At 38.1% G+C, this 23,092-nt stretch overlaps 2 protein-coding genes across 2 annotated transcripts; both read right to left on the bottom strand.

The window, feature by feature from the left end:
* Window positions 1-5,430: 5,430 nt before the first annotated feature.
* On the bottom strand, window positions 5,431-9,937 carry LOC132149586 (cytochrome P450 2K6-like). Its single transcript, XM_059558965.1, has 9 exons — window positions 9,671-9,937; window positions 7,504-7,666; window positions 7,250-7,399; window positions 7,008-7,168; window positions 6,742-6,921; window positions 6,513-6,654; window positions 6,181-6,365; window positions 5,959-6,100; window positions 5,431-5,879 (listed from the first exon to the last, which is right to left on the bottom strand). The coding sequence occupies exons 1-9, from the start codon at window positions 9,878-9,880 to the stop codon at window positions 5,692-5,694; spliced, it is 1,521 nt and encodes a 506-aa protein (XP_059414948.1). The 5' UTR covers window positions 9,881-9,937; the 3' UTR covers window positions 5,431-5,691.
* A 2,652-nt stretch (window positions 9,938-12,589) lies between these two features.
* On the bottom strand, window positions 12,590-22,367 carry LOC132149584 (cytochrome P450 2K6-like). The gene is made up of 9 exons (XM_059558963.1): window positions 22,097-22,367; window positions 21,808-21,970; window positions 21,489-21,638; window positions 20,780-20,940; window positions 18,144-18,323; window positions 13,938-14,079; window positions 13,591-13,775; window positions 13,362-13,503; window positions 12,590-13,282 (listed from the first exon to the last, which is right to left on the bottom strand). Exons 1-9 carry the CDS (start codon window positions 22,340-22,342, stop codon window positions 13,095-13,097), a joined length of 1,557 nt encoding a protein of 518 aa, XP_059414946.1. The 5' UTR covers window positions 22,343-22,367; the 3' UTR covers window positions 12,590-13,094.
* Window positions 22,368-23,092: the final 725 nt, after the last annotated feature.

Genomic DNA, 23,092 nt, shown 5'->3' with positions numbered 1-23,092 from the left:
GTGAACCACTTCAGACGCTCAGCGCGTGCGGCAGGGAACTGAACGACTCATTCAAACTGATTCATGAACCTATTCACTCATTTGCCAATTGGTTTGATCAAGCCTTTGAACAGAATTGACTCAAAAGAATGAATCATTCGCGAATGGGCATCGCTCATTGCCCAGAGAAAAGTAGACGGCGCGTTTGGAATACACTGAAGCATTTATAACATTTATTGCATTAAGATAAAGTAACGAGAGGAGCGTCGCCCACAGTAACGAAGTAAAAGTACAGATTTTTCCCCCAAAATTTACTCAAGTAAGAGTATAAAGTACCCATCTTTAAATATACTCCGAAAAGTATTAGTTACCCCAAAAAAATACTAAGTAAAAATAAATAAGTAAATGTAACGAAGTAAATGTAACTCGTTACTACCCACCTCTGGTGTGTATATATATATATGAGGGCTGTCAATAGATTAAAAATTTTAATCAAGTAAATCACACCCATTTTCTTTCCAAAAAAAGGACACTAAAATGTCAAAAAGACATCAAAGAATCAAATGATATAAGGAGCCCATAAAAAAAAAAATAATAATTGAAGTATGTGTACAGTGCAAACTTTTTTAAATTTTAGAGAAGCCAAGTTGTGATACAGAAAATGACCACATGGAGATAAAAAAAAAAAAAGAAACTAAACCTAAACCAGCTGGCTGCTGACTCCATATATCTACTACAGTACACAAATCCAACTGAACACAGCAACGTACACGTGAATGTGTGTGGAAACAACATGAATGTATGGAAATATCTGGGCCTGTGCATAAATACAATGTGCAATCAGTTCATCAAAAGCTGTCATACAGGCATTATTACAACGGACTCACGTGCTTACTTGTAATTGTTTGAATGCATTTGCTTACTGGATCATTGGACTGAATTTCCCCGGAGTTTAGCAGCTTCAAATGAACTATTCTGACACAGTGTGTGCCAGTGTGTGTGTGTGTGTGTGTGTGTGTGTGTACGAATACGCGTATTCGTATTGAACCGTTCGGTACGAGGCTTTCGGTTCGGTACGCGGTACGCATTATGGACCGAACGGTTCGTTGGACTAATTAATTATATTTGGAAAATAAAAAAAATTGTGAAATATAATGATATGCGTTCAACACGGTAGCCCAATAACCCAAACGACGTAACAGGCAACGCCCCTGACAACCTCGAAGAAGAAAAAAACACCAACCTGGTGTTTGGGTGCACTTTGGATTCCCTGTAAGCTATAATGGTGATGGCAAGAGAGTGGTGGATAAAAAAACAACAACGATATGTCGCATCTAGGGTACACCAGCGGGAATACAAAAAGGAAAAGACGAAAAAAAAGGAGAAACATACACGCAACAAACTATCCCCGCAGCATTTAGACAGACATTTCCAACGGATTCAAACAGGGCAAAAGACATCACCACTGCGATTGGTAGGCTACATTTACGTTATAGCCACGTATATGAGACCTTACTATTTACCATTCATTCTATCATCACCATTATAGCTTACAGGGAATCCAAAGTGCACCCAAACACCAGACCTGTTGGTTATTGGAGGATCTTCTATTTCTGGTCTGTTAAACGCATTAGCCATTTTGCAACGAGCCTTCAGCGCATACTGAGTGAGCGAGCGCCTTACTCTGTAGTGGAAAATGTGGGTTTTAAGAACATGCTTAATGTAATTGAGCCCCGTTACAATATTCCTTCACGAGCCCATTGCAGACAGACCGTAATTCCTGCTTTGTTCCAAAAAACATAAGCCCTATAGAGAACCAATTGAGTAAAAACACACTCAATATAAAGAGTTATAGAGTTATAACATTTTCATTTTTTTTTATAAGGAGCTGTTTTTGTTTTATACAGAATGCTGCTAAGAAAACACCATAGAAGATGGGTAAAGAATAGCTCCATCATTGTTCAATGAAAAAAAAAACATACTTTGTTAGTTTTAATAAATAAAAATAAATAAAAAAATCAAGGAAATTTATCTGCCAATTTTTTCTTTTTGCTGTATCTAAAACGTACCGAACCGAACCGTGACACCAGTGTATCGTATCGATCCGAACCGTGAATTTTGTGAACCGTTACACCCCTAATATATATATATATATATATATATATATATATATATATATATATATATATATATATATATATATATATATATACAGTACAGACCAAAAGTTTGGACACACCTTCTCATTCAAAGAGTTTTCTTTATTTTCATGACTATGAAAATTGTAGAGTCACACTGAAGGCATCAAGGGCTATTTGACCAAGAGGGAGAGTGATGGGGTGCTGCGCCAGATGACCTGGCCTCCACAGTCACCGGACCTGAACCCAATCGAGATGGTTTAGGGGTGAGCTGGAACGCAGACAGAAGGCAAAAGGGCCAACAAGTGCTAAGCATCTCTCGGGGAACTCCTTCAAGACTGTTGGAAGACCAATTCAGGTGACTACCTCTTGAAGCTCATCAAGAGAATGCCAAGAGTGTGCAAAGCAGTAATCAAAGCAAAAGGTGGCTACTTTGAAGAAATTAGAATATGACATATTTTCAGTTGTTTCACACTTTTTTGTTATGTATATAATTCCATATATAATTCCACATGTGTTAATTCATAGTTTTGATGCCTTCATTGTGAATCTACAATTTTCATAGTCATGAAAATAAAGAAAACTCTTTAAATGAAAAGGTCTGTCAAAACCTTTGGTCTGTACTGTATATATATATATATATATATATATATATATATATATATATATATATATATATATATACACACATGCATATAAATGCATACATATATTACAGTTTTCCGAATTGCTAAAGCAATCATTAATTTTCTCAAAACCTTAAATTCCAAACACTCAAACTGAATTCACTAAAAACCTTTGACTCTTTCATCAAAATCAAACAATCACTGCAAAACCATTTCACTTGCAATCCAAATTAAACAGTGCTCTCAGATCTCACACACACACATGAATCAATAAAATAAACACTACAGAGAGTCCATTAGACACTACAGAGAAAAGTGGAAAACACAGCTTACAGAACATTACATAAACAGTATTGTATTGAGTTTTGCAATTCTATAAAAAAAAGTATAGTAATTGCAACTGAGTAAGGTGAACATATTTTATAGGCATACTGTATGTACTGCAAGAATATAATTGTGCTGAATATTGAATAATACTAATTTTTTGTATATATTCAGCACTTGGATACTGTAAAAAATATTGCAGTCCAACTGCAAAGGCCCAAAAGGTCAAACATAACTCTAAATTAAATAGCATTTTAAGTTGTGCAATTGTAAAATCAGTGTCAGTGACTTTATGCTTGAGTCTGGCCTGAGGACTCTGTCCACATCACAAGTAATGTTGTCTTTTTTGCTAGACAAAGAGAAAAAACCCTCTGGTCTGACAGATCCAGCCTTGATAACACTCTCTAAACCTTACTCTTTCTTTCCTCATTCTCTTCCTCCTTATCGTCTTCCTCCTCATCATCCACTTCTTAGATGTACTCTTCCTCCTCTCCTTCTCAGATTGTGTCAATCTATTATTTGTATCATCATTCAGTCACCTGTGCCACTTGTGCACTCTGAACTGACTCATATTTTGTACAATTGGTTTGATCACATCATTAGAAACAAGTGTGAACAATTTTTAATCGTAGTGTGTAAACGATGACAACTGTTCTTTATTTGTGTTTAACTTTTGTCTCTTGTTTTTAGCATTTTGCAGCACAAATGCATCACAGTTTGATCACTGTTTAAGTGAATGATAATGTGTTAGAGTTTTCCAAAAAGAGTGCATGCGATTTGCAAATACAGCCTAACTGCCTAAACGTGTTTAAGGTTTAGCAGAATGAGTGCTTTAGTCTTGGTGCTTGGTAGTCTACACAAGATTCTCTTCCACTCTTCTTTTGCTGTTCTTTCCAACTGATTATGGTGGCCACAGAGAATCTGCTCTATTTAGGTTGAACTCTTCGTCCTGCCTCTATCATTCCACATTCAAGAATACGGTCTATCACAGTAGCTTTTTGATTTCATCTGAAATTACTGTTCTTAGTCTTGCTCTTCCTTATCCTCCTCTTCTTCAACCTCAAATACACACTCTTCCGTACCTCTCAGATTAAAGTTTGCACCCATATCATCTCTGCATTTTGAACTGTCTTATATTTTGTACATTAACATATTTAGAAATAAGTGTTCACGTATTCACGTTCACGTTCACATATTTAGAAATAAGTGTTGAATTATTGTGTGTAAATGATAAAAGCTGTGTTGCAGTTGTGCTTAAATTGAGCTTTCTTGTGATTAGAGTTTTGCCTCACAATTTATCATGGTGCAAACTGCATTTTAGTGAGTGAAACGTGTTCAGAGTTTATCCATTAAGCACAGCCACAGTTTTTGCATTTAATGATGTATATAATAATCAAAATGATTTTGTCATTTAAAATAAAATGAAATATTCTTGTGTGAGAGATTAATATTGAAACCAATATCTTGTACACTAAAATGTCTCAATGTGGATTTTGGTGAACTTTATAGTTACGTTTACCCTAATGCTCATAAATGGCTGTTATTCTCAAGTGAAATAAATAGAAGCATGGTCCCTGAAACAGCAGTCCTTACGTCATACTTAACAAGATAAATTAAAAGACATGATCGGTTAATGAATTTACAAGACTGTGGGATGGAGAAAAATGTTTTATCCATCTCTGATAATCGCAGGTGGATGTGGTCACATGGGTTTTGTTTATGCATTAAACTAGTGGCCACAACGAGAAATTGATTTTGTGGATTTCGACGAGAAATGATCTTGTGGCTAGGACAAAACGTGAACCGAACATGTTTTCTCCTGGTCACCATAGAGCTTGGTCTGTAGGAGGAGCTAGGTTTATATTTTTTTTATAAAGAACAAGTTATTGACTTCTTGCAGAACATTTAACTATCAGATGTTGATTCAGTAACCGCTATTCAGACTGTTTCAAACTGAGTCGTTAAACATGCTACAGTGGTTAGAAAATGTTTGTGCAAGTTGGCACTCTTTGACTTTAAATGTGAGCTGATCCATGTAGATGATGATTAAAGCATTATTATATTTTTTCATTGGCACATTGACTATGTTGGTCAAGCAAATATAATCTTTAACATTTAGTTACTGGCACTTCTAGGCAGTTCAATCTTAGCTAGTACATAGTTAATCAGTCATATATCAAATTGACTTTTGCAAACAACTGATTTTTGTTTAAACAGATCCTGATTTAACTGCTGTTATTATTAAATGTTATTAAATAGAATTATAAAAAGACGTCAGCCATTTGTGCAAATGCAAATTTAAACACCAAAATGACACCAAAAATGTGGATACGTTTATTTATTTACGTAGTGATTAATATTTAAAGAAACCATCTATAGGCACTTGTTACTTTACATTGCTTCCAAGTGTAATTTCCGTCATCAGTTTTACCTACAATATTTGCATGACTTTAAAGTGACATTTACATATTTAGCATGCTTTTATACTTGAAAGCAAAAGCACTATAGTTATCGATCAAAAAATAATAAACATTCAATGTGTTTCCAATGGAAATCTAAATGAATGCAATATACAAAAAAAAAAAAACATAAAGTAACAGACATTCTAAAGCATAGATATAACTTTAAAACCGTTTGACTGCACACAATTTGTGGGGGGCAGGGTTCAGAGTGAAGCCCACGACTGGTGAGAGATCCAGCTCATCTTCAGACACTCCTGGAGGAGGAGTGAAACGGAAATGCTGAAGGAGAGAGGTGAAGAACAGGAAGAGCTCCATTCTGGCCAAACCCTCTCCAACACAAACCCTGCGGCCTAAGAACAACAAGCAAAGGATTTTAAAATAAAGCATTTGATGGCACAATAGAAGTAGTGAATGTGAAGTCCACTGCACCTGCAGAGAAGGGCATGAAGGCATCCCTTTTGACAAACTGGCCTTGCTCATTTAGGAAATGACTTGGGTTGAAGCTGTCAGGAGTTTCCCACTCATTTTCATCTCTCAGTACAGATGCCAGTAGCGGCCACACACTGGTACCCTGCACAAAACACAGAAGATAAATGATAAATGGTGAAAACACGTAATCAACAACACTGAATTTTCTTACTGGTGCCAGACCTTCTTGATGAGGTATCCATTCAGGTGAACATCACAGGTGGTCTGATGAGGGGGATTAATGGGTATTACGCTTGCAAATCTCTGGGTTTCATGGATCACAGCATCTATATAAGGTAAGTTTTTCCTGTCTTCCACCACTGGCTGACGTCCACCGATAACTCTGTCAATCTCATCTTTAACCCTGGCTACGTTAAATTAACAAGAAAGAATGAGAGTTCATAACATCATTACTGAAAGCTTGACTGTGGTTGACACTTTGGTTGACACCAGACTTGCATAACTCAAATTATTATAAAATAATGCAATACTCTTGGTTTTAGATGCAGCCATACCTTGTATTTCAGGGTATTTGGCCATGAGCAGAAGACTCCAGCGTAGTGTTGTGGCAGTAGTGTCGGTACCAGCACCAAATAGGTTGTTTATTGTACAATGTAAATTCATTGAATTGTACAAAGTGTCTGTTTTGCCAGATTCCTGTAGAAATCATGACAGTGAAAGACAAGGAAATGAGATGTCAGAATGTAATAGCAAATTGATTTAATTTAAAACTATGGGCAGTACCTCGTCTTTTTGCTGTCGTATCAGGAAACAGTCAGCGATTCCTCTGGGGTCCAGAGGGTTCAGAGTCTTTTTCAGACCTTTTATTATTTCTTCGCTTTGTTTGAATGCTTTTTTGACATTGTTCACAATACGTTTCTGATTGGCCACAAAAGGACGAATCCAAGGAAACATGTTGTAGAGCTGCAAATAAGCAAAACTGCATAATGTACAACTGAACAATGTACATAACCCCCCTGCAAAATAATGTATTAGAAATATCTGGGCACCTGAACTGAAGTAGATCCAGTCATTCTCATGTTTTCGTAAATTCGTTGGACCATGTGATGTAACTTGGTGTTGCTATACTCAAATCTGGTGCTGAAGATGAGGGCAGAGATGACATTTGAAACAGCCATGGCAGCTGGCAGAGTTGTTTCAAATGGTTTTTCTGTACACGGGTGAACACAATGTTAATACTCAAATCTGTTTCAGTCACAGCATCGTTTTGTTTTGTGCTTTGCAGTCTTACCTTCAAACTTCTCAAATTCCTCTTTTAAATATTTTGTTTCTTCAGTGATAATCTGTTCACTTCTTCTCTTGCCCATTCCAAAGTCTCGCAGGTTAGAAAGAGCAAAGCGTCTCATTTCCCTCCAGTTTTCACCATTGGAAAACACGATCCCTACAGAAGAATCATTTAACCATTACTTCAAAGTGCTGAATTAATTTGACATTTACATCTACAGAAAAACAACTGATCATCTGAAGTTGTGAAATTCTTCTTACCATATCCCTGGTTGAAATCATGAAATATGGGTGTAACATCTCTGTCTCCAAACTCCTCTGAAAGGTTCACTAGTGCCTGTTTGACAGCCTTGTATCCTGACAATATTACCACTTTTTTGGGGCCAAAGTGCAGTGTGTAAACTGACCCATATTGTTTTGACAGCTGTAAGACAAAAAAAGATGGAGGTATTAAAATATATAATTTATCGGCATCATCTCATTATGGTCTGTCTGGTGGATTTATAGCAGAAAGAATTGTTAGAACACAGGATTCAGAGAGCTTGTCCCAGCTTACCTTCTAACACAGTACTCTCTACTGTTGTGCTCTCTATTTGCCTGTTGGCACAATGCCCATCTTCAAAACCATTCATTACCATTGACTCTTACCCTAGTCAGTATGAAAACTAGGTGATCTATTTATCATTTTTGGACACTGTAAGTGTGCCAGCGACTGCCTACTTGGCATGTGTACCATTTAAGCAATAAGATACAAGAGGGAATACTCTTTTGACAATGTAGTCTAAAGGGCATTGATGAGAAAACAGATTTTTATTATATCTATGACAGTGGTTCCCAAACTTTTTCAACTCCCGGCCCACACAACCAAACACATATTTTTGGGCGGCCCACTGCAAAAAAAATATACGACCCCGCTATTGTTGGGTTAATAACTTAGTACTCAGAAGCTAGATTGTTAACTGTCTTTATTGAATGAACTAGGGCTGTGCGATGTGGACAAAAAAAAAAAAAACTATCGCGAATTCTTTGCTAAATATTGCGATTTCGATTTTAATCACGATTTTGACACACACAGATATGCTTTATAAATGGATTCAGGATCAATTTGAAACATATTTCCAAAAGAAAACCAACTAGAGCTTTATCAAAAACTTGTCACGTCTCTAGAACAGACATACGTCAAAATAATCACTATAGTTAAGGTGTAACAAAATGTATAGGCTTATGGCAAAAAATATATATAAATAAATAAATCCCGTGTCCAGGTACTTTTTTTTCTTTTATGCCATGCATTGTTCATAGAGCTCATTAACTGTAGAGGTGCCTCAGGTGTTGAAATAGATTTGTTATATATTATACAGGTTCACACGTACTCCGTTTGCACTGTGTATACAGTATGTGTAAGCGGTGCAGAAGCAGCAGCGAGAGCACATAATTGTAAAGCGAAAGCACATTAAAATAATGTTCGCACGCAGATTTCCTTTGCTCTGTCACAATACCAGACGTACTTGCTCAGATACATGCTGCTTTTGTCCGGAGAGAGTGTGTGCACTTAAAACGTCTCTTCTCTCACTTAAACTGCGTCATGTGCACTCACAACTCTCTCTATGCTCATGTGCTAGATATTAATTATTTTTGCACTTTTTTATTTCTAGCCCTTTATCGCGTGCAGTGTGAATGCTCTGATTCGTTAACATGGGCTCGGAAAAAAGACGCATCACAGACAGTGTGTGAACCTGGATTTAGGCATATGACCAGTCTGTTCTGTTCCCGCGCTAGTCGCGGTGCATTCTGATTGCATCAGATAGCATACTGCGGGAGGTCAGGGCCGCGGTAAATCGTGCTATAAAGCGATTTAGAAATCGCGCACGTTCAAATCGTGATTTTATTACGATTTCGATTGATTGCACAATGGACTGGAAATTAACATAAAATAACTCGGACTGGGTCCGCTCAGCAAAGGTATTTACAGCTCAGCAAGTTAATCAACGATGAATAATATGATGGCATTATAATATAACAATGCAACTTGTAACAATAAAGTTGGCAGTGGCAACAGAACATTGCTGTATTTTTGTGTTATTAATTAAGAGAAAGTACTCCGCCATCTTGCTCTGACGAAAGTGACTTGAACGCACATGCCGTCGTAAGCACGACTTCCCAACTCATGCATGACTTGAACACACCATATATTTATTTAATTATATATATGAAATGATGTTATTATGTTATGACTTTGACATCTTTACATATATTAACAATATGATTATTTATTTTAATAGTAATTGGCGGCCCACATACCACACGGACCACAGGTTGAAAAACCACTGATCTATGATATAATAATGAATGCTTTATTCCTTTAATAAAATGGTACTAATTTAAGTAAAAGTTGGAACACTATAGGTAAAATAACATTTTTACTTACCTCGCAAAGACTCATGTAGGTTTTCTTGAGGTTGAGCGTGTGCAGGTTCCCCAAAAGTGGCAGTGGTTTGGGTCCTGGAGGATAATTTTTACCCTCATCCAGAGAGCTGTAGCTGATAGAGAACAGGTAAATAATGAAACACAACAGTAAGGCACCTAAAACTGTGCCTGTGCCAGAGCCCTGCAAGAGTAATGTTTCAATAAAAGACATAGTCAGAGAGATCTACCATACAACTGCACAGAGCAATCATTCATTAAGGTCTGATGTGGGTTGTAGTCCTGTTCTTATGTACTTTGTATAGGAGGGGCCATGAGAAGTAACCTTTCCACAGAAGCAAGGCATTTGGAATCAGATCCAAATCACATAATAGGTAGGATAATTAAACTTCTTGGCTAACCATAATTATAATTTTAAATGTTGCCGCTTTCAACAATCCAGATAGAGAGATGTTTTATATACCTAATATGTCATTCTAGTGTAGGATCCATTGGTAACACTTTATGATAACATTAAGGCATTTATAAGTGATGATGATTAACTAATCATTTACACAACATGACTATACATTCATAAATGATTAAGTAATATTCGAACGATTTACAAATCTGTTACAAGTTATCTTAAAATATAGCATATCATGAAATACTCAAACATTTCCAAATCATTATTAAGTTACTAGTTAAAATATTATTTTCACTTATAAGCCATTGAAACGTCAAAACTGTACCATTATCTCACAGCGTTAAAAATACTCCATGTATCAGAGATGACATCTGTTTAAACCCTCACCAGTCAGCCCTACATTGCAGTACACACTATAAAGTATTCAAAACCTGTTGTGTAAATGCATGAATAAATTATATTCAAAGCTTTCTGTATCCCCTATTCTAAAGTACACTACTCATCAGTTGTAAATGTGTTACATATCATTTGTAGATCTTTCACACAAGTTTGTACACACACACAACCTGTAACTGGCAGGTTTGTAAAACATTTACAAATGATGAGTAGTATACATTAATGATGCGCAGGTCAGGTTTTTTTCCAACCCACAGGTCCCATTTTTATGAAATGATTTGACTCACATACTTATTATTCTTATAGATCCGTAAAAATTTTGGCGCGTAACTTGTCCCGCAGTTTTTGTCACAGACCAATGAAACAGGCGTGAAATCGTGCGGCCTATACGGGAATGGTGTGCGATGACTTTTATAAGCGATCGGGCGTACGATGTTCGTCCGGCGGGCGAAAACAAAGTTGCCCCTTATACAAAGTATGGTGAGGGCTCGCCCATGAAACAGTGTTTTTCCTAGGGGGTGGGCTCATTTTAATCAGGCAACCAATCAGACTCTCAGGATCATTATGAGGCTATTAAGCCACACCCTAGTTAACATTTATACCTTTTCAACAGAAAATCATATCGACATGTCGGTTGGCTCTTTTGACCCATGCTAGTAAACAGGAATTCCAACATGCTAGTCATGCTAGCAGTTAATAGCTACATGCTTATAGTGATTAGCTAAGTGCTCAAATGGGCTAAGAACTCTATAAAAACTAGATAGTGACAAAGTTTCACATTAAAGGAGTCCTATTATGCTCTTTTACAAAGTCTTGATTTCGTTTTGCGGCTGTATAGAAAATTCTCCTATGCTTTGTGTTTCGAAAAACATCATTTTTCACATAATTGACATTATTAAATATCTTTCTCCCCAGCCTTGCACAAATGGCTCATAAAGTTCCAGGTTTTATGAAAGCCCACCTTCCAAAAGACAAAATGTGTTGTGATTGGTTAGCTGTCCCAGTACAGTGATTAGCACTGTCCCAGTACAGTGATTAGCTAACAGTTTAGAAAGTGTTTCAGTACTGCCTCGCCCCTTCCCAAAGCAGCAAGTTCTGTCTGCTCTGGTACTGTTAAGGATGGTGTCAATATTGCTGTATCAATTTGAGCCAGATTCAGACCTTGAAAATTGACCAAGAGGCCTTTTGCACATTTGCACGTATGGATATTGCAAGACATATTCGAGCGGTAATGCTATTGTTGTTTCTTTTTTGGGGGGTGGGGGGACTAAATGACGTTTTAGACATGATGTCAACAACCACTTAAAAATAAATGCATTTACTATGTACAGATAAGTGCAATGTTAATACGTATTATGTTTATTGTACTTTAATTCTAACATTTTAACATGAATTGCAGTGAAACTGTTATACAGTTAAATTTATTAGTACAATAGTCTCATAATTGAAGTGTAAATTATGCAGATTACATCACTGTCCAGTATTCTACTGTCAGCAATTTATGAGAGAAACAGCGTTTCTTCAACATGGTGAAAACTTGATGCTACAGCAGCTATTCTTATTTTTTCTGTGATGGACTTACTCTGCAGCAGCACCACTTCTTCTTCGTCATCTTGTCTGATGCACTCAACCAGTGATTGTCTTACTATAAGGAGATGAGAGGGTCTGTATTACTTACTATTAGAGAAAGCATAATGGCCAATTTGGATCACGTGTGTGGTAATAACGAATTCAGTCGCGTTTACGGATAACATAGGAATGAGTGAGAAGTGCCGTAAACTGAATCCCACCTGTCACAAAAGATCAGTGACTTCTCTTATAAAACAGCATTTTTTTTTTTTTTGTGGTAAACTCTAAAATTAGTTTAATCCAAAAGTATTGTTTAGTGTAAAGCATGTTGAAGATTAGCAGATTGTGTTTGTAGCAGCTGTCAATTCATTAAATGATGAGCCGTTTCGTCTATAAAAGGCTGTTTATTCATCTTAGTGAAGCCTTTCCTCCATTGACATCCATTAAAAAATATATAAATAAATAAAAAAACAGCCTCTGGTCTCCTTTCCCACGTACTGCCGGCATTATATGAATTGTGAATGGCTAAAACTTGGATTTTCTTTACATATCTTTTTCTTTTTTTCTTCTTTTTTTGAGAGAGGTGATATAAATATCTATTGCTTTGAAACAGATGAAAAATTGACAGGCTTGTGCTGCAATTGTGTGGATGTTTTCACATGACTTAAAATTATTATTTCACAATGGGAATTCAAGGGAACATGCTCAGCAACCAATAGCATTGTTGAATAGGCTGAGAAGTGGACTGCCACAAACCTGCTGCACATGACTATAGCAGTGTCTGTGTGATTTTCCAAGTAAAAATGGCAACAAACTGTACAGGATAAAAAATAAAATATCAGGGGCCTCATATAAAATATTGCATTGATTTCATCTTTTCAGGGGCAATTGCAAGATGCAGACCTATTGTATGTTTTTCTCTGTGTCGTGTTTTTGATGTTTGTCTGTCCATTTATCTGTTTAAACAATCAAACAGTAACTTAGTTTTTTGTAAACAAATGCAAACCTTTAAACAAAATGTGACTGAAGATTAAAAAAATTGAAGATGTTTAAATCATCAGGAGTGTTTGACTGCACACAGTTTGTGGGGGGGCGGGTTCAGAGTGAGGCCCACGACTGGTGAGAGATCCAGCTCATCTTCAGACACTCCTGGAGGAGGAGTGAAGCGGAAATTCTGAAGGAGGGAGGTGAAGAACAGGAAGAGCTCCATCCTGGCCAAACCCTCTCCAAGACAAACCCTGCGGCCTAAGAAAAAACAGCAAAGGATTAACAAAAAACATTTGTGATGGCACAATATAAGTAGTGAATTTGAAGTTCACTGCACCTGCAGAGAAGGGCATGAAGGCTTCCCTTTTGACAAAATGGCCTTGCTCATTTAGGAAATGACTTGGGTTGAAGCTGTCAGGAGTTTCCCACTCATTTTCATCCCTCAGTACAGATGCCAGTAGTGGCCACACACTGGTACCCTGCACAAAACAACACAAAAGATAAATGATAAATATAATGCCAAAACACGTAATCAACAACACTGAATTTTCTTACTGGAGCCAGACCTTCTTGATGAGGTATCCATTCAGGTGAACATCACAGGTGGTCTGACGGGGGACGCTTATGGGTACTATGTTTGCAAATCTCTGGGTTTCATGGATCACAGCGTCTGTATATGGTAAGTTCTTCCTGTCTTCTGCCACTGGCTGACGTCCACCGATCACTCGGTGAATCTCATCATGAACCTCGGCTTTTGTCAAGTCAGAACAACATTCAAAAAATCCTGATTTGTAGGCATATTTACAATTTATTGATAAAACAAGAAAGTTTGACGAGACTATATAAACAACTTAATTTTTAATATGGACTGCTCAATAAGAACTTTATGAACAAATACTATTTGCAGTTGTACCTTGTATTTCAGGGTATTTGGCCATGAGCAGAAGACCCCAGCGCAGTGTTGTAGTCATAGTGTCGGTACCAGCACCAAATAGGTTATTAATTGTACAATGAAGATTCACCGAATGGAAAAGAGTCGCTGATTCACTTGATCCCTGCACACATTATCATGGTGACATCCAAGGAAAATAAAGTGTGATGTCAAAACATTAAAAATTAGATTGTGAAAATACATTGATTATGTTGTGATTACAAACTCTAAAACAATAAACCTTATTCATTCCCTTAACTACTTTTACATGTCCTCCAAGAAGCTTGTTGGTGAGTGAGTGGCCCCTTGTGATTCCAAAATTAAAAGGCACTAAATCACTTTCCTGAAACCTCTCCTTCATGATTTCAATCTGTCAGCATTAGTTAATGCATTAGAAATCATGACTTAAACTAATAATAACGACAATATTTTTTACAGAATTTATTAATTTAGGCTAATTTTAACAAATATAGGCCTTCAATAGTTAATTGCTAATTCATGCTCATTCAAAATATTCGTTACAGACTAAAAACACATCTGTTTCACTGTGTATTTACACAATTCTTAATAGTTTTAAAAAACATTTTAATATGTTATTTTTAGGGCTGGTAAGTGAGCTGGTAAGCTGGTAATCTAATTAATTACATGGTGTGATGATTAATTAATCTAATTAATCACACATCAAATTGGGAGAAATTATTCTGAAAAGATCATTTAAAGTCATTGTTGTGTAAAGCATCAAACAGAGATGACAAAAAGTAGGTTCAGCAAAGAAATATTTTGTTTGATAAAATGTATTACATATAATCTTTTGGACCATGTGAGTAAATGATGACAGAATTGTCATTTTTAGTTGGGTAAACTATAACTTTAATAATTTATTTTCTTAATTTTATTATGATTTATTATTAATGTGAAAATATTAAATTATTTCTTTAATGAAATGATACTCTAAATAATAAACTAAAATTGCCAGTAGGTGGTGATAAGTGGGTTCGGGTTGTGGGTTCGAGTCACGGGCCGGCAATATCACGACTTAGGTGCCCTTGAGCAAGGAACTGAACCCCCAAATGCTCCCCGGGCACTGCAGCATAAATGGCAGCACTGCTCCGGGTGTGTTTTCACAATGTGCGAGTATGTTCACTGCTGTGTGTGTGCACTTTGGATGGGTTAAATGCAGAGCACGAATTCTGAGTATGGATCACCATACTTGGCTAAATGTCGCGTCACTTTCACTTATTCATTCATTTGATTCGTTCAAATGGCTGATTCATTCAGGAGTGAAGTAAATGGTTCATTGAATCACTGAATCATTAGGCTTGTTCAACTTGAAGTGGATCATCACCATCAGACCAATCGGTTTGTGACATCAAAGTATCGCAAGAGTTTTTAGAGAGCAGAGGACTTCTTGTGCTTTTGAATCCCTCTCGCTGTAATTTGATGTCATACATCGATCAGTCTGTGCAGCGCCACTTCAAAGCCAACGCGACTATGGCCAATGGTTCATCGCGCCAAATGGTTCACCCAAATGAACAATTTATTAACAAGGTTCGGGAGGAGTGTGTCAGATACTTAGCCTAATCAACCCTGGTGGAGCACAATCAAGTAATCAACACCACAGTATAAATACAGCTGACTTACCTCTATCCATTGACGGTTTATCAGCATTCGGTTTACACCTTTTGGCATTATGTGTCAGGCTCAGCTTCTCCCATAAAACGACGAGATCTATACTGGGGATTTTTCGGTTCTCCGGCCTATTTGTCGACCCCAGGATCGCTCCTTCTTATCTGACAGACACGGCCGCCTAGCTCTGGGCTTCGTTGCGGCCGCTGCTGTCTGCTCAGCTAGCCGCGCACTCTCGGTGAAACCGCGGCTTGACCTCGCCTCTACCAGCATCACTTTCAATTTTCCCTAGCATCTGCTTATCTTCGGTTGTGCCTACAGTTCCTCCAATCGGGAAGTTGACCGTGTTTAAATCTTAAGCAAACGCTGATTACTTCTGATACTCAGTCCTCGCAAAGATAAACAAGCAGATCTGTACGATCTAAGTTATTAGTCTCCCAGCAATCAGCCAACCTCACTCCTAAATCCATAACAAAGTTTGCATGGCCCCGAACTCGCCTCGCTCCATTGCCCACAAGGCCCGACTGTCCCTAATCACTGAGTCGCAGTGGCAGGCTTCCAACAAGCCTGGGCAGTGCCCCCAATCTCACCGCAGCAAAGCCCCACAGACTTCCCGCTTCGACTCAACCTTTTTACCGTGGCTCTACCTGCCGCAACATTGCATGCAGCCTGGCAACCAGCCCTTGTGCTAGGTAACAACCTTACCTTTTCTATTCAATGGCCACCAAAGCTTACCCATTTGATGCCGTGTGCTCCCATCGTACGTTGAGACTTGCCCATCTGTTGCCGCGAGTATTAAGCTCCCACCAGATGCCGGTGAGAGCTTCCCAGCTAGACATCTTTACCTTTCTATTCTACAGCCAGTGAGGCTTACCCGCTTACGACATTGGATGTCCACGAGAGCCTCCAGGCTAGATAACCTTACCTTTTCCTTTCTATGTTCGACGAGGCTTACCCATTTGATGCCAGGAGTTCGAGCTCCCATCGGATGCCATCGAGAGCTTCCCGGCCACACAACTTTACCTTTCCGTTTCACGCCTGGAGAGGTTTTCCTTGAGTAGGGAGCTCCCATCGGATGTCAGCGAGAGCCTCCCGGCTTGACAACCTTACCTTTTCCATCCTTCAGCCAGCGGGGCTTACCCGGTCGATGCGTGTGCTCCCATTTGACACCTTGCCTTTTTACGGTTGCCAAGCTGATCTATCCAATATGCGAATATCCAGCTCCTGTGGGAGCCTGGCAAGAGCCTCCCCTTTTCCATTATACGGTCATCAAGGCTTACCCGTCTGATGCTGCGAGTGTTGAGCACCCATCGGATGTCGGAGAGAGCCTCTCGGCCACACAAACTTACCTGTTCCATTCTACGGCCTGCAAAGCATACCCAGCCGATACAGCGAGCATGAAGTTCCTGTTGGATGCTGGTGAGAGCCTCCTGGCCACACAACTTTACCTTTCCGTCTTACATCCAGGGAGGCTTACCCGTTCAATGCCATGAGTACAAGCCCCCATCGGACGTCAGCGATAGTCTCCCGGCTAGACAAACTTAGCTTTTCCCTTTCTACTGTCAGCGAGGCTTACACGTTCGATGCGTGCACTCCCGTCGAATGTCGCAAGAGTCCTCCTTGTCGGTCAGCCCAAAGGCATTTTATCTGCCAAACTGAGAGGACCCACACATCCATTGTCCTGAGTCTTTATCTCCAGTCGGAGGCTTCATGGGCCCTCTCGGTCAGCCATCTGCTCTTTGCCCACTGAATAACAGGGGCTTGCAAGCCAGTAGGGCCCATACACCGACACCATGACCTATTCCAGTCGAGGCAACTCGGGCCCTCCTGGTCGGGCTATATAATCACGCTGTTCCTACCCATCGACCAGTAGGGCTCACCCGTTCCAATGCTGTGAGCTCCCGAGAGCTCGAGCCCTGCCGACTGGGCGCCCCAAATCACGTAGTCCATTACCAGCAGCTGTAAGGGCCTACCCTTCCAACGCATAAGTCGCTCCCACCAGAGTACATAGGCTCTTCCAGCCTGCCAACCAGCTGAATTCTCACAAAATTAGCCCCTGTCAGTACTCAGTGCTTATTATTGGGGGGTGCTCTTAGACTAAATATAAATATATAATATAATATAATATATAATATAATATAAAATGACAGATGATCCACATACTGTAGGTCTGGCAAGTTCGTCAAATGCGTTAATAATTTTAACCCATTATTTTTCTCCATAATTAATTGATCTAATTAACGCGTTAAATTACCAGCCCTAGTTATTTTTATTGTTGATTTTCTTTTTATGCATCTATTTTGATTATTTTACTCTGAATTATAATTGTGTATGAAATATGCTATTTAAATAAACTTGCACTGGCTTCAACTGCAAAATGATGAAAATGCATAAGTAGAAATTAAATTAGCTGTTAATGTTAAATGCATTGTTGATGTTTATTTTCTAATACCTCATGCAAAAATTAATGTCAATGAATGTGTTACCAAGATCATACAACACAAATATTGTATTAAAATTAGTGAATCAGCATCATGTCGAGTGAAGTGAACAGTGAGTTACCTCGTCCTTTTGCTGTCGAATGAGGAAAGAGTCAGCGATTCCTCTGGGGTTCTGAGGATTCAAAGTCTTTTGCAATGCATTCACGAGTTTCTCACTTCGTTTGACGGCCTCTCTGACATTGTTCAAGATACGTTTCTGGTTCTTCACAAAACAGCGAACCCAAGGAAACATGTTGTAGAGCTACAAACAAGCATAATGAAAGGAACCAAAAGTTTATCATTGGGCATAGGCAGTTTCACTTTTAAGCTTGGGAGGGGGGAGACACAAAAAGCCAAAAAAAACGTTTTAGTTGTTCTAAATTTCATAAATAACATTATATTATTATTAAACATACATACATACAAAAAAAAAATTCCTAATGCAGAAAACCCACCTCTTTTTCCGAATTGTGAGATGACCACTGTCTTTTTTATAACTAGCTCTTTTGATAGTTTTTCAGTAAAATCATTCTCTGTGTGCAGTAAAGACAGATCCGAGAATCTGTCCTGTGGCACTTAAGATCGGAGTCAGATTCTCCTAATAACTGAAAACTTATTTCTGATGTAGCCAAACCAGTGGGCGCGGTGAGTGCAAACTGCAGTAGTCTGAAAAAGTTTGGATATTTGTCCTTCCGTAGCCTATTTCATCTTTACGTTTCTCAAGAGTAATCGTTGATGAGATAGCACATTTCACAAGATCCACTTCAGCTGTCACAATCCAAGAGCGAGTCTCAGGTTACGAATGTAACCATGGTTCCCTGATTAGGGAACGAAACACTGCATCCTCTTGCTTATTTATCCATAGTCATACCAGGCGGCAAGGAAGTCGACCGGAAGTTGTAGTCAGCCGCGAGCTGCCATCTTGTAGCAGAACTTCACTTGCGTTAGCATCCCATTGACTTTGCAATTTGCAACTTTGCCTTTATAAAGGGCTCCATTACCTTCTATGTTACATTATGGCCCCGTAGAAACAGTTTTTGTAAAAAAAGGCTAACGATTGCGTCATAACCACTCGACTCTCTGTCGCACAGTAGAGAAATTACCATACAGACAGGAGGAGAAGCTCGCAGGCAATTAACTTAATATGGCGTACTAGCATTACATTTTAAAATACTATACAAAATAATTAATCAGAATACTTACTCCTGCTCACTCACGCCAAAGAAATCCCCGCTCAAGCTCGCCGCCTCTGCAAGATTAACGATGGCAGTTTGCACGCACAGCCACTTAGAAGATTTACATCTGTCAGACAGGTTGCTGACGTCATCAAGCTTAGTTTGAGTCTGCGCGTCAGAAACGGAAGTGCTAAAAATCGCTAAAAATGGGCTTCACTTGTCACAATTGAGTTCCAATGAGGCCGCTGTGTCCATTTCTTTTACTGTCTATGAGTCATACCGGCAGTGACATCAACTCGTGGGTGTTTTTTCAATGTATGCTTCAGACACGGGTCACAACGAGGTGTTCCCCATAGCTACCTCTAGAGTATGCAGTTTGAAGTTCCCTTGAAAGATCACTTCAAATCGCCTGTCCAATTCAGCCAGAAATGACTCAGTCCACCACATTTTTATTAGAGGGTTTATAAAGAAAACAACAATGAATATTTGTTAACTTACTAAAGTGGGAAAATAATGAAAAAAAGTCCTCTCATGTCCTCTCAAGTTGAGAACCATGAGTCGTGACTCGTGAGGATATGGGGCTTAAATAATTAGTTTAAATAATTAGCCCAAAACTTAGTTTTCTATACTAAAATAATTAGATAATACAAATAAAATGTGAATTTGTATTTTTTTTATTTTATTCATAGCTCAGACAAAATCATCATTGGCTCTCATCTGGGGGGGGGTTAAAAACGCTCAAAGTCTCCCACCAAACTGTGTAGAGTATCAAGCATGTGTGTGCTTGAGAGAGAGACAGGGCCACATCACAGTGGATTCAGCTTTCTTAATCGTGGCTTTTGTACTGCAAATACATACAAGTATCATCTTCTCTGTACCTCCTTTAAGGCTTGAACTGATGGTAAAACTAAGGACGTTATTTACTGACTTTAAGCTACACAGAAAAACACAGAAGTTCACCAGTTTGAGAAATCAAGATTAATTAAATTAAATGACGAGAAATAGGTTGTGAAATAGGAATAGGTGTTTTCTTCATCTCTGGACCGGAATTCAAGCTGAATGAAAGTTGACAGATGATCGAAGCAGAGTCGAAAGTAGCCTTTTGCATTTTCATTCTACATTTTTTTATCTATATTTCTCAAAAAAGATTTCATGAATGTGAATTTCAGTACCACAAGTTTTTATTTCACATATGCAGAAATTGACTTTGGCGTCAAAACTGCCAAAACTGCATATCAAATGCAAGACAAATAGAAACCAAAGTGAATGCGCAGATAGTGTACAGACAAACGAACAATTTTTGTTTTGTTCCTGAATGAGTGAATAATTAAAATGACTCAAAACACGAGCAAGATAAGTTCTTGAGTAACAAATCAATTGAAAAATATCTACTAGAAAATACTCCACAATACATTACTAGGCTACTAAATAATCAAATAATAAACATTTTTATAATATATTTTGAATTACTTTATTACTTTACACATTTGCTCAATTTAGGAATTAATTGTGGACTGCATACAGAAATGTCTGGGAAGCCTACCTGAACTGATGCTGATCCAATCATCTCCATAGTCGTGGAAGCTCGTCTGACCATGTGATGAAACTCAGTGTTGTTATACTCAAATCTGCTGCCATAGACAATTGTAGAGATGATGTTTGAAACTGCAAGGTTTACAGGCTTAGTTGTATCAAATGGTTTTCCTGCAAAAAGCAATTTTATTTCATTATAAGTAATGAAATAAGACAACACTTGGAGGGATTGGCATGGTAATGTACATGGTAATGTTTATGTATTTGGTCCTGGCGGAATAGATCTGCTACGTTGCTGCTGCTTCTGTACCAAGACTTGCCACTTCCAATACATCCACAACATGCTGCTGTGAGCATGTAAGAAATATTGCTGCTGCAAATATAATATACATGAAATAACCCTCTGATCTATACAGGTGGAGCTGGGGAAGTTGGAGGGTTTCATAAGCAAGCTGCAACTGCTACGTTAAGCCCTAGTCATTTATTTGAATCCTGACCAGCAAGCTAATTGGCTAATGATACAGGAGGGAACCAATCTGAGTTGCCATGTGATAATGATGTCATTAGGTCCGCATGAGTTAGACCTATCAGATTGCACCATCTAGAGTTTCATACAAGAACTCTGTATTTCTGCTTACTTTTTCTGCTGAACTTTAAAACCAAGAGCTTTATTTAGTCAACCACAGTACTATATTGCCCTTGTGGGTTTGCTGTCTTACCTTCAAACTTCTCAAATTCCTCTTTTAAATATTGTGTTTCTTCATTGATGATCTCTTCACTTCTTTTCTTGCCCATTCCGAAGTCTCGCAGGTTTGCAAGAGCAAAGCGTCTCATTTCCCTCCAGTTTTCACCATTGGAAAATGAGATACCTGCAGAGGAATAATTTATACATTAATGTTATCAAGCTGAATTAAATGGTTGAGATTCTTTTATCACATTCCTAATCTTTCTTTCTCATTTCACAACAGTATTGTGATGGTATTGTATTAGATCATAATACCATGGAGATTTACCATGATAATGTAAATTAATTCATACCAAATCCATCATTGAAATCACGAAATATGGGTGTAATATCTCTGTCTCCAAACTCGTCTGAAAGGTTCACTAGTGCCTGTTTGACAGCCTTGTATCCTGTCAATATTACCACTTTTTTGGGGCCAAAGTGCACCGTGAAAACCGATCCATATTGTTTTGACAGCTGTAAGACAAAAGATCATGAAAGTCTAAAAGCCATACATGTATGGCACTGCTTTATTTATTTATATCTTTACACTGTAATGTAATCAAAATCTCCAATCATCAGATTTTTTGCTCTATAGCTCACCTCCCAAAGGCTCATGTAGGTTTTCTTGAGGTTGAGCATATGCAGGTTTCCCAGCAGTGGCAGCGGTTTGGGTCCCGGAGGATATTTTCCCTCATCCTGAGAGCTGGAGCTGATGGAGAACAGGTAAATAACCAAAAACAGCAGCACAGTAGCAAAAAAAGCTACTGTGATGGACACATGCATGAGAAGCGGCTGCACTAAAGCCATAGTCAGAAAGATCTTCACAACATATCTCAGATCCATCATGAATTCGGGTTTGCCGTAGGTTGTATAGACTAGTTCTTATATACTTTGTAAAGTAGTGGGTGTTGCCAAGAGGTATTTTTTTTTTTAAATCAAGGATGACCTTTAGTCAAAAACAAGGTCCTTATTAATTATTAAGCATTTACTTAACCAGGAGAGACCCTCACTGAGATGAAAAATCAATTTTACAGGAGTGTCCTTGCCAAGATACAGCAGGTGACCCAGTTATAAAAATACACATATACTGATCAACAAAACTACACACAATATTATAAAAAATGCAGCCTTAGAAGCATTTGCAAATCACTAAATAATTTTCTAATTTATGCAATAGTGTTTTAAAATTGACAGACACCAAGTGATTTAGCATCAATTTCTTCCAGGCTTATACAAAAGTGAGAGAAATGTCATGCTTGTACATTTAGTGCTAAAGTTTCCTATTAATGTTAATCAGCAATATAGATTGATACTATGAGGAAATAATTTGTTGCAGAGCAGCACAGTCCACACCATATGTAACAATAATGTACATAAAAGTGTTATGATGATCACCTGTCATGATTAACTTAAATGCAAAGCTCTCTAACTCTTCACTTTTTTCTATCCAGTGACTAGTAGTATTTTCAGTGTTATTCAGGTATGAATAATTGACCATAATGTTGTCAATTCACAAGCCTCTTGGAAGATTAAACTTTCTCACCAATGTATATGATGATTTTAAAAAACTAAAAAGGAACATTTCAAAATCCAAAA

Source organism: Carassius carassius, chromosome 9, assembly GCF_963082965.1.
Source record: "Carassius carassius chromosome 9, fCarCar2.1, whole genome shotgun sequence".
Classification (NCBI taxonomy): Eukaryota; Metazoa; Chordata; class Actinopteri; order Cypriniformes; family Cyprinidae; genus Carassius; species Carassius carassius.
Note: the sequence above shows the minus strand (reverse complement) of the source record. Positions and strands in the feature narration are given on the sequence as shown.